Here is a 20,817-nt window from a genome sequence, read left to right as displayed (position 1 = left end):
ACGATACCATCTGAATCACAAGAAAAAAGTGTATATATTATATTTTTAAAAAATACTGATAATGCGCGCGGAGATAAAAGGAGGGGATATAATTTTTTTTGCGTTCTAAATATGTAGGTATTTAATAAGATAAAATTCTTAGTACCTAGCTTTTATTAGCAATTCTTATTAATGTAATTTTATGAACATAACAATTTAATTAATCGACCAAAATAGTCAAAAAGAATACTCTTAAAAAAATTACGGTTGGCAACCCTACATGTGATTGATAAACCACGATAAACTCAGGTTTTGATTTTTGCTTTATAACTGAATATGCGTTTGATTATATATTTCATTGTGTAAATGCAGGAAATATAACGCAAGGTTGGATTCTAACAACTAAACTTTTAGCACTTTTTAGCCTCTTCTTTTCTCTCCAAAGTTACAACTGTTGTTAGATTGAGCAAGTGGTATTACCGGTTTATGACTTCACGACATACCAAAATAATATACCGTTGTTGATATCGGTTAAATAACAAATAGTGAATCTACAAGATAAAAAATTAACATTATGAGTTTATGCTGGAAAATATTTTGGGGTATAAAACAAAGGTACATTTATATTGATTTATTCCTCTAAAAATATAATATTTATATTAACTGGAATATTATTATTTGTTATTATATAACATATTTTTAAAACGACAAATTAAGATATTAAATTTCGGTAATATAAACAAGCAGACGATGTAAAACAGTTGACAAATTCAATTTCGGTTTTAATTGCCTAATTTTTGACTAATGGTTCCATAGAATCATGATGCAGATATAGCTTTATGAGATGGTTTTCTTTCCTCCAATTTACAATTTGATTAAGAGAGAACATTGACTTATTGACTTTATATTTTATTTTATAATTATTGTTTTAAATTGTTATATGTATATTTATATTGATGTTTTGTATATATTATTGAGACTGAAGAGGACTACAGTAAGAGTCGAAACATTTTGCTTTAAATTTTAAATTTTAAATTGTGAAATTATTATAATAAAATTTGTCAACTGTTTTACATCGTCTGCTTGTTTATATTACCGAAATTTAATATCTTAATTTGTCGTTTTAAAACATAGCAAGCGTTATCTTAGTACTTATAACATATTTTTGTGCATAGAGACTATTTCTTAAAATTTCATTACCAATTAATTTTAGATCGCAGATACCATCACTCTCTTTGCAAGTGATAGTAAGAAATTTTAACACCTGCCAGGAACGTCGTACAGAAAAAAAATATGGATCTACTAAGGATGTGAAAAATCCTACAATATTATACACAACCTGTATTGCTGTTGCTGCATCAGTTTTAGGTATATCTTACTACACTCTAAAATACAAAAGAAATGTTTATGCTCTCAGTGCAACGGAAAATATAAAATGTGGTCAATTGCGAAAGGACATGAAGACTTACACCCTAGAAGAAGTAGGAAAACATGATAGTAAAGAGAGAGGAATTTGGGTTACTTTTGGACACGGTGTATATGATATAACAAAATTTGTTGATAAGCATCCAGGTGGTTCCTCAAAAATTATGATGGCTGCTGGAGGATCCATGGATCCATTTTGGATGATATTTGCAAATCATAATACACCAGAAATATATTCCTTGCTAGAATCTATGAGAATTGGAAATATATCAGAAGAAGATGCCAAATCTAATAAAAGCGATCTATATGATCCATATGCAAATGAGCCTACTAGGCATAAGGCTTTGAAAATCAATGGCAATAAACCCTTCTGTGCAGAACCATCATCTTCATTATTAGTCGAGAGTTTCCTTACACCTGTGTAAATATTATTTAACTTTTTTCTTTATAAAAATATATAGATACAAATTTTAGTTAGTACGTATAATGATATTATTGTATTCTACTTTTTCAGGCCATTTTTTTATGTGAGAAATCATTTACCCGTACCTGAGTTAGAATTAAAAAATTATACATTAGAATTGGCTATGGAAGGGACAACCAAAAAGACACTTGACTTCAAGACACTAAAAAAATATAAAAAGATGACAATAACTGCAGCTGTAATGTGCGGTGGAAATAGACGTTCGGAAATGTCAAAGGTAGACTAATAAGGAATTAGTGCTCAGATGACTCAAATTAGTACATAGCACTGAATTTATTACAGGTAAAGCAACTGAAAGGTATTAACTGGAACGTGGGCGCTGTTGGCAATGCAACATGGACAGGTGCACGATTGTGCGACGTATTAAAAGATTTAGGTGTCGACGAAAATGCGTTTAATCATGTTCAGGTATTTTTTGCAGTGTAAAAGCAACCTATTTTTCATAATATTGTTTTTGTATATAAGACATTCTAAAAGTTACATGTTTATTTCCATTACATTTAACACATCTTATGTATAAAGTAATTTACAACTTGTATTAAAAATATATTAAGAGAAATATTTTTTTATTTATCAGTTCGAAGGATACGATTTAGATCCATCTGGTATGCCATATGGAGCAAGTATTCCGATTTCCAAAGCTATGGACCCTAGAGCTGATGTGATCTTAGCTTATGAAATGAATGGTGAACCATTGAGCAAAGATCACGGGTTTCCAGTTCGTTTAATCGTTCCTGGTGTTGTGGGTGCAAGAAATGTGAAATGGCTGAGTATGAAATATTTTCAAAATCTTAATGTAGTCATGCATAATTATTGGATTTGTATTTAACATTAAACTCATTCAAAAGGTAAAATTAATATATCAAAGGAGGAGAGTCAGTCTCAGTGGCAACAGGGCGACTACAAGGGGTTTTCTCCTAGCACAACTTGGGACAATGTAGACTTCAGTAAATCGCCCGCAATACAAGAAATGCCTGTAGTATCAGCGATATGCGAGCCACAAGATTCAGATACAATCAAAATCAATAATGGAAAAATTCAAGTAAAAGGTAAATATGAAAACGAAATAAAGTTTAACACATTATGTTTGTGATAAGCACATGTACACACACATTGTATCCTTAATTTTTTAAATGTTTATATAATATATTTACTACTTTAGGTTACGCATGGTCTGGTGGTGGTCGAAAAATAATTCGTGTCGATGTTACAAATGATAAAGGTGAGAAAGACAAGAAAATAAGATAAAATCGATTAATTATTTTATTTCTTCAGTTGCATTTGAGGAGTGTGCTGTCAGCACTGCTATATTATTTTATCTTTGTATTATTATGTTTAATAAACGATAAAATGGCACAAATACTGATAGTGCACTCTCCAAACCCCAGTTTTTTAATGAACTTTTATAATTGATTTTCTGTTTAATTGTAAAGGTAAAACTTGGCATACAGCAGATCTGATGGAAGATCTTCAAGCAAAAGAAGGTCGGTACTGGAGTTGGTCATTATGGAACGTGGAACTTCCTGTGGATAAAAAATTGAAAGAAGTTGAAATTTGGGCGAAAGCTGTTGACTCATCATATAATGTACAACCAGAAAGTTTCAGTAACATTTACAACATTCGAGGATTGCTCTGCAACGCATATCATAAAATTAAAGTACAATTAAATCAATGAAAAATTAACTTTTCATCATTATTGTGTGATATCTATCTTAAGTCTTTCGAATCAAATCGGTATTATCTATTCTACTTTATAACAAAATTTGTGATATTAGTATTCAAAAACATTTTGCTTCGATTATATTTAGAGAAAAAAAATGCTCTCTTGTTACTTTTAAATATTTTCTTCTTCTAACATTTTTTTTCTCTAAACAATGATTAAAGTAATAATAAGTTTAGATAGAAATTGTTATAATAATAACATTGGAAATAAGATGATTTATATGAGTACATTACTTGAATACAAGAAGCGTTATAATTTTCTATCAAAATTAGATTTATTGTATATATATATTCTTTAAATGAATTATCTCAAAAATGTAATTGCATTATTATATATCTACTATGTATAACTATTATTTACTATTGGATGGACTTTTAATACAATTAATTTGAAATATTACATATATTAATGTTCAAATATTTTAAGATCTATAAAGAACTTATTGCGAAAAATATTACCTTGGCTGGGAGGAAATTATTATATTTTATGGTTAACTGATATTATATAATTATTGTAATTATTATTTTCAGTTTTGTAAGAAAATTTTGTGCAATAGGACTCGTGAAATCAAGGCACTTGTAATGATAAACTGATATTGTTTTATATACGAATTACATAAACAATAGTATTCATTTTTAATAATAAAGTATATATATTGTTAAAAGAATAAAAGAAATTAATTGCTTTTAAATTCCTCTTCTATCCTTTTAAATATAGATAATTTATTTTTCGACATTGGCAGTTCTGATTTTGGACGCTGATGCCGCACGACGTCTCCAATTCAAGAGAAGTATAGGGGATAATGCGCACGCTTGCTGACAAGTCAACTTTATAACCTATAATAATTATTTTTTTAACTGAGCACGATATCGGATCTAAAGATATCCCTTGATTGAATTCCAATATATATATATATATATATTCGTAATATATATAAATTCTAAAAAGTTTGGTGAGATTAATATTAAATAAATTTTTGTTAATTTCTACAATTTTACATTTTCAGACTATGATATAGATGCAACAGATCATGTAACAGTGTTATTTACATTGAAATTTTGAATTCATACCATGTAGTAAGATTTTGGATTGAAAAATAAAAAATATAAATAATGTTTTTATTAATTATGTGGAGAATGAGATAAATATGCAAAATATCTAGTATTTCCTTGCTTTTAGAATACCTTAGAAAAACTATTGTAGGAGAATAATATTATCATAAGCGCATTATTATACGAAAAGATTATACATGTATATATCCTATTTCTAGAATTTGAGTATGTGAACAGAGGAAAATAATTCACCGTACTAATGGCTATGAGAAAAAGGAGTGGCTCTGGTGCCAAACGTCAACACAAATGTAAGCTAGTACCGATCTATGAAAGTTTCTTTAAAGGTGAAGACTTGACACTAGCTCATCCAAATTTCTGGAATGAGCTGTTCCTTATTAAACCTATGGTACGTATCTCTTATTTTTTTTATCGTTGTCTAACTTATCAGAATATGAGTATTAATTGTAATATTATAGATACCTCACATCGAAAATGAAATTTTACATATGACATCAGAACAACTAAATGCCAGTAAAGAAAATTTAAATGCATTGGTATGCCATTGTGTTGATACATTAGTCGACGAACATCCATTTAGAATAGTATATGCACTGCAAACTTTAGCAGCCGTTATCCAGTCCATGTACAAGAAAGCCAATCAGGGAGACTATGGATTTAATTTAATAGATATTCTTGTAGGCTTTGATTCTGCAGAACAGAGGATGACAACATTAATGCAACATTGTAATAATTTTTTAACAGGTAGGTTTGTAATAGGCAACAATTATCAATAATGTATATGTATATATCAGTTTATTGTTCTTGAAATGGATTATAATTTATTCCATCCTTTCTTTTTATCTATTATATATATCTATTATGTAAATTATATGTTTTAAGCAACTTTTTAAATATATTAGCAAAAAACTAAAAAAAGAATTTATTATTATTTAATTTAGGTGAATATCCAGATAGTTTAAAAGCTTTGTGCCTGAAATTGTTATTAATAATAGTTACTGGTATGGATAATATCAGTCAAAATACCTTACTGGAATATGTAATGTTAAACAGTGTTTTTGAATCGCTAATTCAAGTACGTTAAATATTTATAAATCATAATTTTTTTATTTTTATGCAAAATTCTAAATGAAATCTTAAATAATATTTATGTGTTAATAGTCATACATATTAATTTGTGTTGTAGTTGTTGAGAGATACAGCTGCTAGAAATCGCCATGGTCATGATGCGGTTTTACTGTTAACGCTTCTAGTCAACTACCGGAAATATGAAAGTGCAAACCCCTATATTGTTAAATTATCAATCTTGGATGATGAATTAGCTCTAAATGGATATGGGCAAGCCATATCAAGTTCGTTGACGGAATTTTGCCGACAATTTGCTCAACAAAGAGCAGGTATTGTGTATGAATGCAATAATAACACTAATAATAGTTTATCGTAATAACACAATTGTTTTCAAATAATTAATATACCGTAAACATATTCCAGAATATAATAATAATAACGTAATATATTTTCAGAAATACAAGCATCTTGGTTGTCTTCGTTAACTAGTATAGTCGGTAGCATGTTTGTTGGAGAGGAAGAAGCAAAAACGCAACAAGTTCGTGCAAATAATGCTTTACTTTTAGCTTTATATGAGGCTACACACTTGAATCGTAATTTTGTAACTACTTTGGCCTATACGCAAAGCGATACTAGTGCACCTCCGTCACCAAATAACACCCTAGGTCCAAATGCAGTAGCTCCTGGTGCTTCACCACCCGATGTGATGGCTCAGCCATTTAATCTACTAGCAACTTTTCTGCAATATTGGTGAGAAGAAAAAATATAGTAAAAATTAATGTAAAATCATTAATATATGTTTAATAATCTATTATTCTTAACATTTGTAAGATATCTGTTTGCATTACAGTTCAATAGTTATGCAAGTAATTCGAACAGAGGCTATAATGAACAATGTGAAATTGTGCTTCTTGATACTAAGTTGTATCGCGGAAGATCAATACGCAAACAGTTTGATGCACGACGCAAATCTGGCATTCAGAGTTCAGTTACATAGAGTACCTATGCATCATCGAAAGTTGCAGGACAAAGCAGCGCCTGCTCAACCACTTGCAGCTACATTACTGGGTATTTTTCTCATACATGTTTCAAGAGTTATATATTTTCTCGAAATAGAAATTTGATAAAGAGAAAGTTTAACTAACGTTAAAGCATTAATAACTCTCAGCTTATAAAATATTACTGGAACATAAATTGTCTAAATTTTAAGAAAAATCGTAACAAATTAAAAAATTTATTTTAAGTCATTTTTATCATATTATTTAAAAGGATTGCTATTTATATCGCTTCATTATAGATTTGCTCGTCGAGTTCGTAACGTCACATATGATGAAGAAATTTCCGCTTGAGTTATATCATCAGTGTATTGGCGTTTTACAAAGACTATTATGTTATCAAAAGAGATGCCGTGTCAGACTTGGTTATCAGTGGCGAGATCTTTGGACCGCGCTAATCAATTTACTTAAATTTTTAACAACGCACGAAAGCCATCTTATTAAGAAAATGAACATATTTCCTTTAGCTATTCAGGTAATGAGACATTTGAGAAATTGCATTGTCAAACGATCGAACAAGATAATATTTTGATTACTTTTCAACAGGTAGTAAACATCTTAAATTTTTTTATTACGTATGCTGATACATTCCTATCGTCACCTAACAGTTACGATGAATTATTTTATGAAATTATTCGAATGAGACTTATCTTTACCAATCTAAATGCCATGGGTAAGGAGTCGATATAATAAGAGTATAAGAATTTTAACACTATAAACAAAAGTGTTTCACATAACGAGAATGTAAAAAAATATTCTAGCACTCAGGTATTCGACTAGCGAATCGTATGAATACAAGGAACATGCACTCAAATTAACCAACTCTCTGGTTAATGTGAGGGATATAGTAAATCATTTTCCACCAAAGATAGCTGCGTGGCTAGCGAAAGAAAGTTTGTCGACGCCAACGGAACAACAAATTCTATCTATTATAATACAGAATTACGACAGTCTCGCTTTAAAACTGCAGGATAATCTGGATCAATACGAGAGATACTCGGAGAAGCCTAATCATACTGCATTTTTTGAAGAAATGGTAATCAAATAAAATGCATTAATTTATGTTTTGTATTATGTTTTCTTATATAATTCTCATATATGTTTTTAGGTAACTGGAGTGATAGTGGATACACGGGCTTCGATAGATCTTAATACTTTAGATACGCAAACTATATTAGAAGAGCTTTCAAATATTTCGTAATGTAAAAGTGTATACATTGCAATATATTTTCAACATTGTGGTTACTATATTATTAAAACATATCCTTTTCTTACGTATTCCCAGTCAGTTTTTCTTATAAATCAAAAGTTAGATATTGTCGAAATATATTTAAAAATTCTTTATAATTCTTATTTTTTATTACTCCTTAAATAGCCCATATATACAAACGATCAATATTATTACTCAATATTATTCATCATCCAATCGATGCAAAGCGCTTACTAACAATCTCATTCTCTTAAGAGAACCGTCCGAACTGACCCTTGCTGATTTTAATAAGCTTTGGATATGTTCTAGAGCATGAAACTAATATTTTTTCATGCTTTATTATCAAAGTTCATTAAAATCGGTGAGGATTACTTCCTTGTAAGTACTGAACGCAACCAATGATATAATATATTTCACAAACCTTCAATATATCTCTCCAAACGATCAATAATATTGTGCAATACCAAATATTGTGAAATAATATTGATCGTGTAGGGAATGCCTTAAAATGTTGGACCTTTGAGTTCCCAACGTCACTTGATAGCATTCAAATTTGAAAGTATTCGAATATCTGTGTCATTTCGAAATGAGACGAAGATTTGAAAAATCACAAGTGATAGGGAAAAGTATGTCTAGTAAAACTGAGGAAAGAGCATTTATTCTTAAATGTATAAAAGTTTATAAGTTACTACCTATACATTATGGAATATTAAATCAAAAGATTGTAGTAATAGACAAAAAAAGAATGATACTAAAATTTTAATTAATAAATATCGAGAAAAATATCCAAAAGCAATCATAGAAGATGTCACCAAAAAATTCAATTCATTAAGGACAAATTTCTGAAAACAGCTAAAACGAATAAATGATGCCAAACGAAACAGAGTGATGATGTAAAAGAACTAACTTTATGGTATTTTAAAGAAATAAATTTTCTTTGAGATAAAGAAATGATTCAAAACTCATATTTTCCAATATTTTTTTAAACTTTAATAAATGTTTATAAATTTGACGTATCTTTCATTTAACTTTTATAAGTCAATAAAAGAGGAATTCATGTTATTTTTTAGAGCAAATATATGTATAAATATATTTTTAATAAAACGCTTCTTTTATCTCTGATAACGTTCTGCGTATATTATTGCCTTGCAATTCTATTACAATAATGCCAATATTTTGAAGTGATGTGGCATTTATGAATTTTAGATTTCCAAAAGAATTTTCAATAAAAAGGCATTGTAATGCAAATAAACAGATGCTGATGGATTGGCATTTCACATGCAAATCTTAATTTCCTCGATTTCAGGTTCAATGATTAACGACTTATCAGATGTTGAACTATTTAAATGTAAAAAGTTTTAATTATTATTTAACTCGCTAATTCTCAATTCACACATTCATTAAGATTTTATATATATGTACATTTAAATAATATAGAGGCTAATAATATAAATAAAAAATTGATATTATATTCATAAAAATGTTTTTACATTTAATGTAAAGAAATGCATAATATAAGCATGTATAATATACAATATTCATTAGCATTTCAATTTTTTACATACATACTGTACACACGGTCATATCTTTAATCTTTAAAACTTATATTATCGAAATAGTTACTCATCTGATCTAATGATAATTCACGATAAGTTGAATTATTCACATCATGAATTTCAAATAAAGGAATCGATTGTGTAGCCGCTTTGCCAATGACGATTATATAAGGATAACCCAATGCACGTGCGAACACTAGCCGTTTACCAATTGTGTAATTCGTGCGATCGTCCAATATTGCATCGATATTGCGTTTATAAAATATTTCAAATAGCTGTTCAACATAGACAGTCGTACTTTCTTCTTTGCTTCCAGTCTGTAAATTTCAATGCAGTGTATAATAAAGAATATTGTTTAATAAACACATAAAGCCAAGTTTTTTTTTATCTTACCTACCTTTGGTGGTATGATGCATACTGTATATGGTGCTAACTTTATAGGCCATCTTATTTCGTTATTTGTTGACAAGATTTCGACAGCTAACATAATGATACGAGTTAATCCTAGACCGAAACAGCCCATTACCATAGGTGTCGGTTTATTCTGCTCTATAAACAACGCTTTTAATGGCTTTGAATACTTTGTGTCTAATAAAAATGTATGTCCTACCTGCAATTATCATTAATGCAATATAATATATTTTTTATAACATTCATATATAAGCTTATATTTTTAATTTACATCAATTAGTTGTTAAATAAATATAATTTGTTAAAGAAATTTTTAGATTACTTCAGCAACTGTATATGACTGCAGTTCATTTTTACATTTTGGACAATTCTTCGTCTCGGAAATACTTTGATTAATAGAAAATTGGCATGATGGACACTGAAGTATCGTATCTTCACCGATATCGGAAATGTAATGATATTCATGTGATATTAGACCTCCAATTGTTCCCATATCACCTATGCCTTTTAATAATCATCATTAAGTTATTCTATAAGGATCTTCCAATGTTATATATAACTATGTATCTATAAGTAATCATCATTAAATACTATATAAGGTCCAATGTTGGTTAAGTAAATTAAGTATCTATAAAATATATAGATTCTAATATACAATTAGAAATGGTAATTACTTTTTGTATACTTTATACCAATCTGCCTAAAAATATTATTATAAGACTCGCAGACTAAATCATATGTTTGTTGTGCATTGTCCAAGCTAGTATCAAACGTGTATAAGTCCTTCATGATAAATTCTCGGCTACGTAGCAAACCAAGCCGTGGTTTCATTTCGTCTCGCCATTTACTAGAAATTTGGTATAACTTAAAGGGTAATAATTTAGTAGGAATGTGGACAGTTTGTCCTGCTGACGATATCAAATCACAAATTGCTTCTTCATGTGTCTGTAACAATATATAAAAAAAATTACTTGAAAGATTTCAGATTAAACAAAAAATAATACATTATATTAATGTGTAAAAGATTCACACTTTATTAGTTAACAGTTTTTAAGTAATTTCTATGAATCAAAATAGTAGAGGCTTTTCTAAAAAGTACAATTTTTTAGTTTTTTTAATTTAAAATTTAATCTAAAATAATACTTGATAAAGAAAAATGTATTTATATGATATATATTTCTTACTTACTGGACTTAATATGTACTCTTTCTTATGTCTATCTGTAACTGTAAACAGTTCAGTTTTGTTGGATTCATATCTATCAGTTTTCTTCCACAGCTTAGTAGGAGTTAACGCTGGAAGTAGTATTTTTTCTGCACCAATATTTGCCATTTCTTTGTCAACGATATCGATTAATTTATTTAAAATTCGCATTCCTAAGGGTAATATAGCATACATGCCTATGCTAACTGGTTTAATGATTCCATAATTAATCATTAACTGAAACAAAGAGGTTAAAAGTATAATCTTTAAGTTAAAAAAAGTCTGTCATTTAATTCAGGCACTTTTATTTTCATTTGATGACACAAGTCGACACAAGTATCATTTTGTTTTTGTTAATCATCGAATGTTAAGGAAGCTAGAATATTTGTGTTGATTTGTATCACTAAATGTAAAGCATTCATACAAAAATTAAAGAAATTTGGAACTAAATATATAATATATATTTTAAAAAACTATTAGTTTTTAATAGTAAACTTGTTTAAGAAATTTATGACTTTTGTTTTAAGAAATGTTGTCTTATACAATTATTATATCAAGTAAATGGTTTTCATCAATTAAACAACATGTGGAAAAATATTTACATAAGTATTTATCCAAAAAATTTACCTAAGTATTCTCAAGAAACATTTAACAAATTAAATAGGTACACGTACCTTATGACTTTTAGATGTAACTTCTGTTTTTTCTCCGCTATCGAACGATTCGTTCGTTGTTAGTGGTTGAAACATTTTGGACATTCTAGTCAAATTAACAATTTTTGTTTTACTTGCCATTTTTGAAAGCTATTTATCAACAACAATACATGAAAATAATCGCACAATCACGTGTAACGTGTTTACGAGTAATTTTCAACTCACTGAATACAGCTGCAGATAGTTATAAGATTCAGATACTCGATCATAGGGCGGCGCTAAACACGCACTATACAATAGTTTTTTAAATGTACCGCAGCGCCATTCATAACATATCTTACATAAATCACCAACGAGACATTTAAAATTTTAAATCTCAATAAAATTTTTATCATAAATTTTTATCAAAAGTAGAGAGAACATTATATGTTATTCGTTTTAATTGTACTGCTATATCAATATCTCTACATTCGGAACAAAACGCATGTTTATTCAGCAGTGCAGCTAACACATTATTATTTGCTTTTTCTGATGTTTAAATGACATTTATGGCAACGTTGACGTCAAAATAATGTGCTTGCTATTTAGAAAAGTACAAGGCCGATTATATAACTTGAAACAAGATAAAAATTACGAAATGAGCAAATTTATTAGAATATTTTCATAAAATGTTTCTGCAACATAAATTAATATATTCTGCAGAAAATCAAAATTTTTGAAATATTTTTTTCTTACGATATATTATATTTATATCATTTGTATAATATTTCTAAAATATTTTTGTGAAATATATTTTTAATGTGAAGTATTTTTAAATATTATACACAAATAAAATATTTATGAAATATTTCAAAAATCAATTACATAAATATTTCATGATAGTAAATTGGCACATTGTTTCAATTTTTACCTTGTTATTATTTCAAGATACACAATTGACTACAAGACTTATTAAATACGCGGCTATCGCAAACCTGTTTGTAAGTACGCCTTTAACATCTCCCTCTTCCTCTCGTTCCCCGATCGCTTGAACTAAGCAGCGTTATCGCATCGTGCGGATTGTACGTTAACTTCGCTCTGTGTTCACTTAAATTTACGTTCCAAACCTCGGTTCCGTCACAAGTATTATTTATTATTTGTTATCTATTGTCCACACCGAATGTTGAACAAGGATAAAGAATACTCCGAGTAGTCAAGTTTCGGAACGCGCATCCCGGGTAATTCCATCGTCGCGGTTGTCCCATCAGTCCAGTTCGGTCCGGTCCGATCAGTCAGTCAGTCGTGAGTCGTGAGTTGCGCCGCCGGTGGCTGTGAGTGGCTGTGAGAATAGTGCGTGCAGCTGCAGCTACAGTGTGCGTGTTTAGGATTTTCGGAGTCGTGCGGATGCGCTTGTCTTCTTCTCCGCCTCCGCCTGTTCTCTCGGCGCCTTCCAGTCGTTGCTGCTGTCATCGTCGAACATATATTCATACGAGGCACCCGCACGTCGCGATAGGCATACAATGTCGAGGGACGAGCCGTTTCACAGCCTTTTCACAGCGACGGACAGCATCGACGGCATCTGGCCCTTCCTGCAAAGCGTGAGTTACACCCGTCAGTTTTTTCTCTCTCTCTCTCTCTCTCTCTCGTTTCCTTCCTCATTCTTTTTTTTCCTCTTTCGCTCTCTTCTATACTCGTTACTCTTCCGCCTTGTTGCGGCTTTTCGTTATTTCCGTCCCGTGATGACTGACAGTTCCTTACCAGTCTCATCTAACTTATTTTTCTTTCTGACGACGTCAACTGACCGCTTATTAAATCCGAATTTTTTCCACTTTGATCGCGGCTGGGAAGACGAGAAACTAGAGTCGCGGTTGATTATATTGTGTTCTTCGTTCCATGATATAATTCTCGTGCCGCTTTGACATTTGGTGTCAAAAATGTATACTTAATATATATATATACACAAGACGCGAGTCTTGTCGTCTCGAGACTTATACTCGTTACGAGTTACGCTCGTTCATATCATAATCGAGATCAAGCATGTGATTCAGAGAGATATGTCGGGACGTTGCATCAGTCAAAAGCTTTTTACAGTCCTCTTTTCGTAGAGTCCTCAGTAAGACTTATTACTTTTAAAAGACACAGATCTCTTTTTATAGTCTTTAGTTGGACTTGTTATGCTATTTGTAGGATTTAAATTAATTATTAAATTATAAAAATGTATTATAAATAAAAATAAATTAAAGAGTCATACACACAAGCCAAAGCTAGTTGTTTTGTCAGATTTTATGTAGTGGTTTAATAACTTTACTTTTTTTAAATAGTCTTGTAATTTTAATAGTAATATTTTACAATTTTCAGTTTTCAGTAGTTTTAATATTTAGTTTTTTATAAGAATATTTTAATAGTTTTATTTTATTAGTAACTTTTTATTTATTTAGTAGTTTAATGCTTTAGTTCAGTGCTTTTATCATTAAACAATTAACTTTGGCTCATATAGCTTTTTAATATTTGTGTTTTATTTGTAATACATTTTTAACCTAATAATTAATTTAAAACTTTTAATTTATTTATTTTAACTTGTCATCTATTTGAGCTTTAAATTATCATCTTATTGTTAAAAATATAGTATTTACGGAATTTTTGGAGAAAGAAGGAAAAGGAGAAAAGGTACGGAAAAAGAAAAGTGAGGAAAAGTTAGAGCAGACGTTAAATCTCGCGATTGAAAAATAAGAATAGAAGAGCAGAGAAACACGAGGAAATTGAACGTGAAAAGCGCGAGTAAAAACGGATCTTCTGCAACATTTTTCGACTTATAATTCAGAAGAGGAATCGCTAAACGCACCGCAAAAAGAAAAAAATACATAGAATTACACAGCAACGAACGCGAAAATTATACGATTCACTGAAGGTGAAGGTGTATATATGTTTGTACGATTTAGAATGGAAATTTATGTACGATCGCACAATTTATCATGAAAATGTGCTCTTTTCCGTTCTGAATTCTTATCATTTCCATTTTAAATTCACTACAAATGTAAACACATTCTCATTATAAACTCAAATTTATATATATTTCCGTTAATGAATTTCTATTGATTAAGTGCAGAAATCAAGCGTAAAAATAAGAGTACACCGATAAAATTAAGAAAAGGATAAAAAATAAATGGAAATTAAAGTTAATCTACATTAGAGAGAGAGAAGAAATGGGAGCATAAATTGTACAATTCGTGTCATTAATGCTCGTTTCTACCAACATAGATTAACTTTAATCTCAATTCAACTTGTACTTTATCTTCCTAGAATTAGGGAAAGATGAACTATAAGTTTTTAGAATTAGAAAAAGATAAAGTACAAGTTGAGGGATTAAAGTTAATCTACCTTGGTAAAAATGGGTATTACTTAATTTTTTTTTAATTTCCCGGATTAAAAAAGAAGAGTTAGTTGAACTGAGATTAAATTATACTGGTAGAACCGGGTATTACGCAATTTTGCATATTATCTACTCTGTATATCAATACGACATCCTCACGTTCCAGATTCCTGCAGACCGGCGCGCAATTCGCTGCTCCGGCAACTTTCGTTTTTGACGCTGCTGGCGAGGCCGGCCGTCTGACACTCGCGTTATGTACAATATGTACATACATTATTGACGCATCGAGCCCCGAAGATCTATGCACGGATCCTTTATCTTATCACCGACGTCGTGTGCACGAATTAGACGGGAAGCGAGAATAGAAATCAATCGGCTTCCGCCGATACCGCGACCTCCTTTTATCGTCCTGGACGAGAAGACGGCGGCGAAAAATTGCCGATTATATCGGCGCTCTATTTTTGTCATGGACACACTTCGTTCTCAAGGGCGTCCTGTCGCTGAGACGCGTGCAACTCGTCGCGAAAACGCTGCGTAATTTGGTTTCCAGAATCTCTCTGGATATTTTTAAACGGTTATCGTGCGCCGTGCTTTCGAATGTTTTCTTCAATCCTTTTTTCACAAGATTACCTTGTACGAATAATAACATCGCTAAAATGATAAGGGAGGGGGAGAGAAACATGTGTTGGGATAAGGTGCTACAATTTTGAATATGATGCAATTCTAAGTTAATGAAATAAGATTTAAATCTAATTTTTGAATTTAGTAGTTTTTATCTCGTAGTAGTTTTTATTTTAAAATCATCTTAAGATACTAATACATTCTCCAATTGGTTTATGACATCTTCAGATTGTATTTAAGAAACTTTTAAATATAAGAATCACTCGACTATATGAATATCTAAATCTTATTTTGTTCAGAATTACATCATATTCGAAATTGACCTTACCTTATGCTCCTTTCGCTTTTGCAGCTCCGCTAAACGTAGTGAAAGGATATTTTAGGAGATAAGATTATAGCACAGTTTTCCTATTTAAAGATTAGGTGTTTCGATGTCAATTTTATTTACTTCAAATTAAAACATTGCGATTAGCAGAAAAAGCAGCTTTGCAACTGTTGTAAAATTCTTCAATGTGATTGGTTTATATATTTAGATCTATTGAAGAAATATATATAAATAAGTACAAGAATCTCAATTATATTAAAGACTTTTTTGTTCAGTTATATTAAAAAATCTTGTAGTTATTTTAAGAGTCGTCATTATATTAAAGAACTTTTTAATATAATTGTAAGATTTTTTAATATAGCAGTAATTATATTAAAAAATTCTTTAATATATTAACAATAGTTGTAAAGCTTTTTTCTGTTAAACGCAATTATTAACGTATTTTGTATGAATATATTGTTGCAGATTGATTGGAGGGATCCATGGCTAGCTGCACTATTAACTTTTCATATTGCCGTTACAATGACCGCGTTAATGACAAGAAACCACGCAAATTTTCAGATAATCCTGTTTCTCGTGCTCTGTAAGAGTCTATTGTAATTTACTGCGGATTTTGCCTAGTTATCACAATACTACAAGCTCTGTTTCTGTTTTAGTACTCCTGGTTTATTTCTCAGAAAGTATTAACAAGGTTGCGGCAACAAATTGGATGTACGTATTAAATTGCGGCTGTGGCTTGTCAAAGCGGTTCTTTCTCTTTCCTCCGGATTTTTCCTTTTAATAATTTTCTTGACAACTTTCACAGGGTATTTTCAAGACAGCAGTACTTCGATTCACAAGGCCTGTTTATATCCGTAGTTTTCTCCATGCCCATTTTAATGAACTGCATGATCATGGTGGTAAGTACATTAGCGTCGAGAGATTCGATTTTGAACGAATAAACATTCTAAAAGTTTGCGACACACGTGCGTATAACGTTATGACCTTTCAGGCCAGCTGGCTTTATCAATCCAGTCAATTAATGACAAGTCTGAAGCGAGCTCAGTTACGACAGCAAGCCAAAAATCGTCAGACGAACGATGAAGCGACGAATGAAAGAACGGTTACCCGCCCTCGCCAATCGGACGGCGAGGCAACAAATGAGAGAACAGCTGCTCGATCTCGCCAGTCGGACGGCGAAGAAACGAATGAGATAACGGCTGCCCGACTGAAACACGAGTGAAGATCCGAAGATCTAGTCATAACACGCGGCGGAATAAGAATGCAGGACATACGTGCTATTTAATTTAAGGACAAGAGAGAATCGCTACAATTATATTTACGTCGACTTACAGCTAGATAGATTTCACAGAACGCTGTGTACTCTTGGCCATCGTCGACTCCGTAATCGCTCTGAACTCGACCGTGAAACACCGATTAGCCAGTTTGATATATTACACGCGAAAACTTGCGCAACAGAAAAAGGAGGGAGAAAATACATAGAACAATACATCGGTGCAATCGGAATAATAATGCACGTCAGAGTTGCCTAGTCAAACTCTCCGTTAGAATGTATCTCCCGACATTGTGCCGTATTACACACAACGATTTTATGGAATTAAACCATTTGATGCGCGAAACACAACTGGATTGATGAGATATAATCGGCCGTGCTACGAACAATAACTACGCGGAAGGAGCACGGCAATGCGGCAAGCCATGCGCTTGTTTTTGTCTTACTATTTAAGGCCGACTTCGACCAAATTGTAGTCATAGCTATAATATTTTAACTATAATTATATTAAATATTTACTTATAATCAGCGACTAATTGCCTAGCAGAAAAAACGTCCAACTGTATTACGCAATTAGTTGTAGTGTCTGTGACCTTTAATTTTTCTTTCAACATGCAGCGAAAATGGAGAAAAAAAAGTTAACGATTCTACTCACGTTAAATTGCACAGGAATCAATTAACACATTATACCACCGGAGGAAATTAATTTTGGAGTTTGGTCGAGGTCAACCGTAAAGAACATTCCTTTAGTTTGTTTACATTGTTTTGATATTCAGACACTAATCATGAAAATCAAAGTGTTCTTAATATGTGTAATTAACATACTTATTACATAAAATAGCGCAGGCACGTCACTTTCACCATAATAGAGCTGCTGTAAAGAGACATAACGCATTAATTAAGAACCCAGATAATATAATAACATCTGCATGAATGTGTGCGTGCGTGTATGTGTGTGTGTGTATGCACGAGAAAATTTTGCGTAAGTTTTACAAGTGCAGGTAACAGCCTTCCACGAATCGTGTTTCACGATTCTTTACGAAGAAACGTGGAACATTCTGGGATGTAGTGTGTAATTGTGTTGTTTTCAATTGTATATTATATATTGATGTAAATCAAAGCGCATTACTTTGCCGCCTTTATATTTAATATAACGCGTTTAATCGTTTTAAGATAATAAAAAAAGTATTTGTTCATACATACGTCTCGCGTTTCGCTCTTTGCATTCTTCATTCACCCTCCTTTCCCCGTAACGTTGACTCAGCAAATTGCAAATCTCGTTATATGTACTCGAGCGTGTACGGATTCGTTTTTCTATATTTTCCTACGTAAGTATCACTACAGATGACTCATAAAAACATGATGCAAATTTGCTATCGCTATATGCAAAGTTCTATCGGCACACTTAAGACAATAAATCTGAGATAATCATGGTAATAATTTTCAGTTATAATTACGTTTTACAGATATCTTGAGCATGATTATTTTTTAAGCCCATTTTACGATCTGAGGATCAAAATCTGACGCGTTTCTATAACTTTTCATGCTATGTATTTTATTATAAAAAAAATTCTATATTTTAATATATATATTTTATATATTATTTAAATATATGTATGCATAATATATATCGAAACGCGCGCGCGCGCGCGCGAACGTTTAATACATGTATATTTTATTTAACCATTTTGACTTCGATTCTTTTTCGTACTATACGTCGCACATAAATAAAATAATCTCCTGAATTCTAACATTTCGAATTATAAATCGTCTAAAATGTGAGTTTAATGTTATTTGATTAATATTACTATATATAGTAATATTACATTACATAATTATATGGTTACATTCCAAAATCGCCTTTTTCATCGAAAATTTTACAATACAATATATAGTATAGAATCGATATAATACAATATTATGTTAAATGTACATATTACATATTTCGAATAAAATTTTTGAGAGAAGACATTTTGGAATGTAATAATATAATAAATATAATATTGAACGTGCGAGAAACCAAAACTGTATTATCCATCGAGAAGATTCGTAAATGTGGCTACGTAGTTAGCTCCTCGAATTGTAGGGAAGTTTAGTTAGATCTGTTTAGAGTTAAAAGATGGCCGCGCTCAGACATGTTTCAACGTTGTTGTTCACTCGTGTCGACAACACGACCGGTCGCGATAGATTTAATTAGATCTATCTCAAAAAGCGGCGGACCGAGACAATGCGCGTCGAAGGAGCTCGAAAGAGACGTCGAGAAAGCCTCCGAACCGAATGCCTTGTCAGAACTACCGAAGACCGAGGATGGAAGTTATACGGTGGAACCGTTACCTAACCTGAGTAATAATACAAGCACAACTTCGTTTACTTGCGAGGACTATCTAGACGATCATGACATACGTTTGCCGCATCCCCTGGACGTATGCACCGAAGACCTGTCAGATGTTGGTACGCCTCTTACTCCGACTTTCAGCTTCGCCAAATACGCAAATAAGTCCCGCACGATCCAGAAGCTGGTAAACCTTGGAGTCAGTCTGTACAAATTCGAGGCAAACGAGGGGATGGTGGAGTACATCTTGAACCTCAACTTCGATCGAGACGTGAAACCATACATAAGGTTCCTGCACGACTGCGGAGTACCTGCTGATTACTTAGGTACATTTATTACAAAGAATCCAAACATCTTCAAGGAGGACATGGATGATCTGTACACGAGAATAAGATACTTGAGGGCGCATAATTTCAGTGTATCAATGATAAAGACGATAATCTGCAAGAATCCCAACTGGCTCTTGTTTAGTACAAAAGATATAGACGGCAGACTTGGTTACTTCCAGAGTAACTTCAAACTCAACGGCAATGAAATCAGAAACCTAACAGTTAAGGGACCAAAGATAATAACGTACAGGATGATACATCTAATGGAAAACACGTTCAGTATCAGAGAGGAGATGGGTTTTGAACAGATGCAAGTGAAAAAATTGCTTCTTACACTGCCTAGGATATGGATCAAGAGTAAGCATCTGCAATAACGTAATTTTAGAATTCATGAATTTATCTGACCTTTTAAATTGTGCTTTTAGATCGTAGCAGATTGCTAAGTACATTCGATTATACCCACAATAAAATGCAGCTGCAACATGATTTTATTACGCAGATGCCACATATTTTACTTTGTCGAAAAACTAGACTCCAACAGAGACATTTGTTTCTGGTGGAAATGAAGAAGGCACAGTATGATCCTTCTAAACCAATGTATGTTTCGCCACTAGCTTTAGTCAGCGGTACAGACGTTGACTTTTGTAGAGATATCGCAAAGACGTCTATTGATATTTACAATGCGTTTCTCAAAACGTTTTAATTATAATATAGATGTAAATAAATGTTAATAGATGCTTTTTGTTTTCAA

The 20,817-nt window shown here is 31.5% G+C and overlaps 4 protein-coding genes across 5 annotated transcripts; 3 read left to right on the top strand and 1 right to left on the bottom strand.

The window, feature by feature from the left end:
- Window positions 1-2: 2 nt before the first annotated feature.
- shop (sulfite oxidase) lies at window positions 3-3,551 on the top strand (the record flags this gene model as incomplete). The annotated part of the gene is made up of 8 exons (XM_018546920.1): window positions 3-594; window positions 1,193-1,825; window positions 1,919-2,105; window positions 2,171-2,296; window positions 2,466-2,658; window positions 2,737-2,937; window positions 3,051-3,110; window positions 3,322-3,551. Coding segments are annotated over exons 1-8 (1,671 nt in total), but the record flags the coding sequence as incomplete, so codon positions are not given.
- A 1,217-nt stretch (window positions 3,552-4,768) lies between these two features.
- LOC108779546 (UPF0668 protein C10orf76 homolog) lies at window positions 4,769-8,005 on the top strand. The gene is made up of 10 exons (XM_018546974.1): window positions 4,769-5,069; window positions 5,140-5,425; window positions 5,623-5,756; window positions 5,868-6,078; window positions 6,205-6,499; window positions 6,600-6,817; window positions 7,047-7,279; window positions 7,351-7,477; window positions 7,566-7,840; window positions 7,913-8,005. The coding sequence occupies exons 1-10, from the start codon at window positions 4,923-4,925 to the stop codon at window positions 8,003-8,005; spliced, it is 2,019 nt and encodes a 672-aa protein (XP_018402476.1). The 5' UTR covers window positions 4,769-4,922.
- A 1,592-nt stretch (window positions 8,006-9,597) lies between these two features.
- On the bottom strand, window positions 9,598-13,021 carry ProRS-m (prolyl-tRNA synthetase 2-like protein, mitochondrial). Of its 2 annotated transcripts, XM_018547017.1 has the most exons (7): window positions 12,812-13,021; window positions 11,859-11,943; window positions 11,170-11,421; window positions 10,656-10,926; window positions 10,304-10,485; window positions 9,968-10,180; window positions 9,598-9,887 (listed from the first exon to the last, which is right to left on the bottom strand). In XM_018547017.1, the coding sequence occupies exons 2-7, from the start codon at window positions 11,940-11,942 to the stop codon at window positions 9,603-9,605; spliced, it is 1,287 nt and encodes a 428-aa protein (XP_018402519.1). In that variant the 5' UTR covers window position 11,943; window positions 12,812-13,021; the 3' UTR covers window positions 9,598-9,602. The 2 variants fall into 2 exon arrangements, with proteins under 2 accessions (XP_018402519.1, XP_018402518.1); XM_018547016.1 differs by lacking the exon at window positions 12,812-13,021 and having other exon boundaries at window positions 11,859-12,163.
- Window positions 13,022-13,135: 114 nt separating this feature from the next.
- mTerf3 (mitochondrial transcription termination factor 3) lies at window positions 13,136-20,804 on the top strand. The gene is made up of 7 exons (XM_018546919.1): window positions 13,136-13,414; window positions 16,598-16,715; window positions 16,789-16,843; window positions 16,938-17,031; window positions 17,124-17,350; window positions 19,516-20,423; window positions 20,492-20,804. Exons 1-7 carry the CDS (start codon window positions 13,337-13,339, stop codon window positions 20,767-20,769), a joined length of 1,758 nt encoding a protein of 585 aa, XP_018402421.1. The 5' UTR covers window positions 13,136-13,336; the 3' UTR covers window positions 20,770-20,804.
- The last annotated feature ends 13 nt before the right edge of the window (window positions 20,805-20,817 follow it).

Source organism: Cyphomyrmex costatus, unplaced genomic scaffold (assembly GCF_001594065.2).
Source record: "Cyphomyrmex costatus isolate MS0001 unplaced genomic scaffold, Ccosl1.0 scaffold60, whole genome shotgun sequence".
Taxonomy (NCBI): Eukaryota; Metazoa; Arthropoda; class Insecta; order Hymenoptera; family Formicidae; genus Cyphomyrmex; species Cyphomyrmex costatus.
The sequence above is the reverse complement of the archived record's forward strand: the minus strand, read 5'-3'. Positions and strand labels throughout refer to the sequence as shown.

Bases quoted from the DNA above. Each gene is read 5' to 3' on its own strand.
- LOC108779546 (XM_018546974.1), top strand. From the start codon at position 4,923: ATGGCTATGAGAAAAAGGAGTGGCTCTGGTGCCAAACGTCAACACAAA. The intron at 5,070-5,139 runs GTACGTATCTCT...GTAATATTATAG, and splicing joins TGTTCCTTATTAAACCTATG to ATACCTCACATCGAAAATGA. The intron at 7,478-7,565 runs GTAAGGAGTCGA...AAAATATTCTAG, and splicing joins TACCAATCTAAATGCCATGG to CACTCAGGTATTCGACTAGC.
- ProRS-m (XM_018547016.1), bottom strand. From the start codon at position 11,978: ATGGCAAGTAAAACAAAAATTGTTAATTTGACTAGAATGTCCAAAATG. The intron at 10,927-11,169 runs GTAAGTAAGAAA...ATATTGTTACAG, and splicing joins AAGAGTACATATTAAGTCCA to ACACATGAAGAAGCAATTTG. The intron at 10,486-10,655 runs GTAATTACCATT...GATTATTAAAAG, and splicing joins TGGTATAAAGTATACAAAAA to GCATAGGTGATATGGGAACA.
- mTerf3 (XM_018546919.1), top strand. From the start codon at position 13,337: ATGTCGAGGGACGAGCCGTTTCACAGCCTTTTCACAGCGACGGACAGC. The intron at 16,844-16,937 runs GTACGTATTAAA...CAACTTTCACAG, and splicing joins GTTGCGGCAACAAATTGGAT to GGTATTTTCAAGACAGCAGT. The intron at 17,032-17,123 runs GTAAGTACATTA...ATGACCTTTCAG, and splicing joins TGAACTGCATGATCATGGTG to GCCAGCTGGCTTTATCAATC.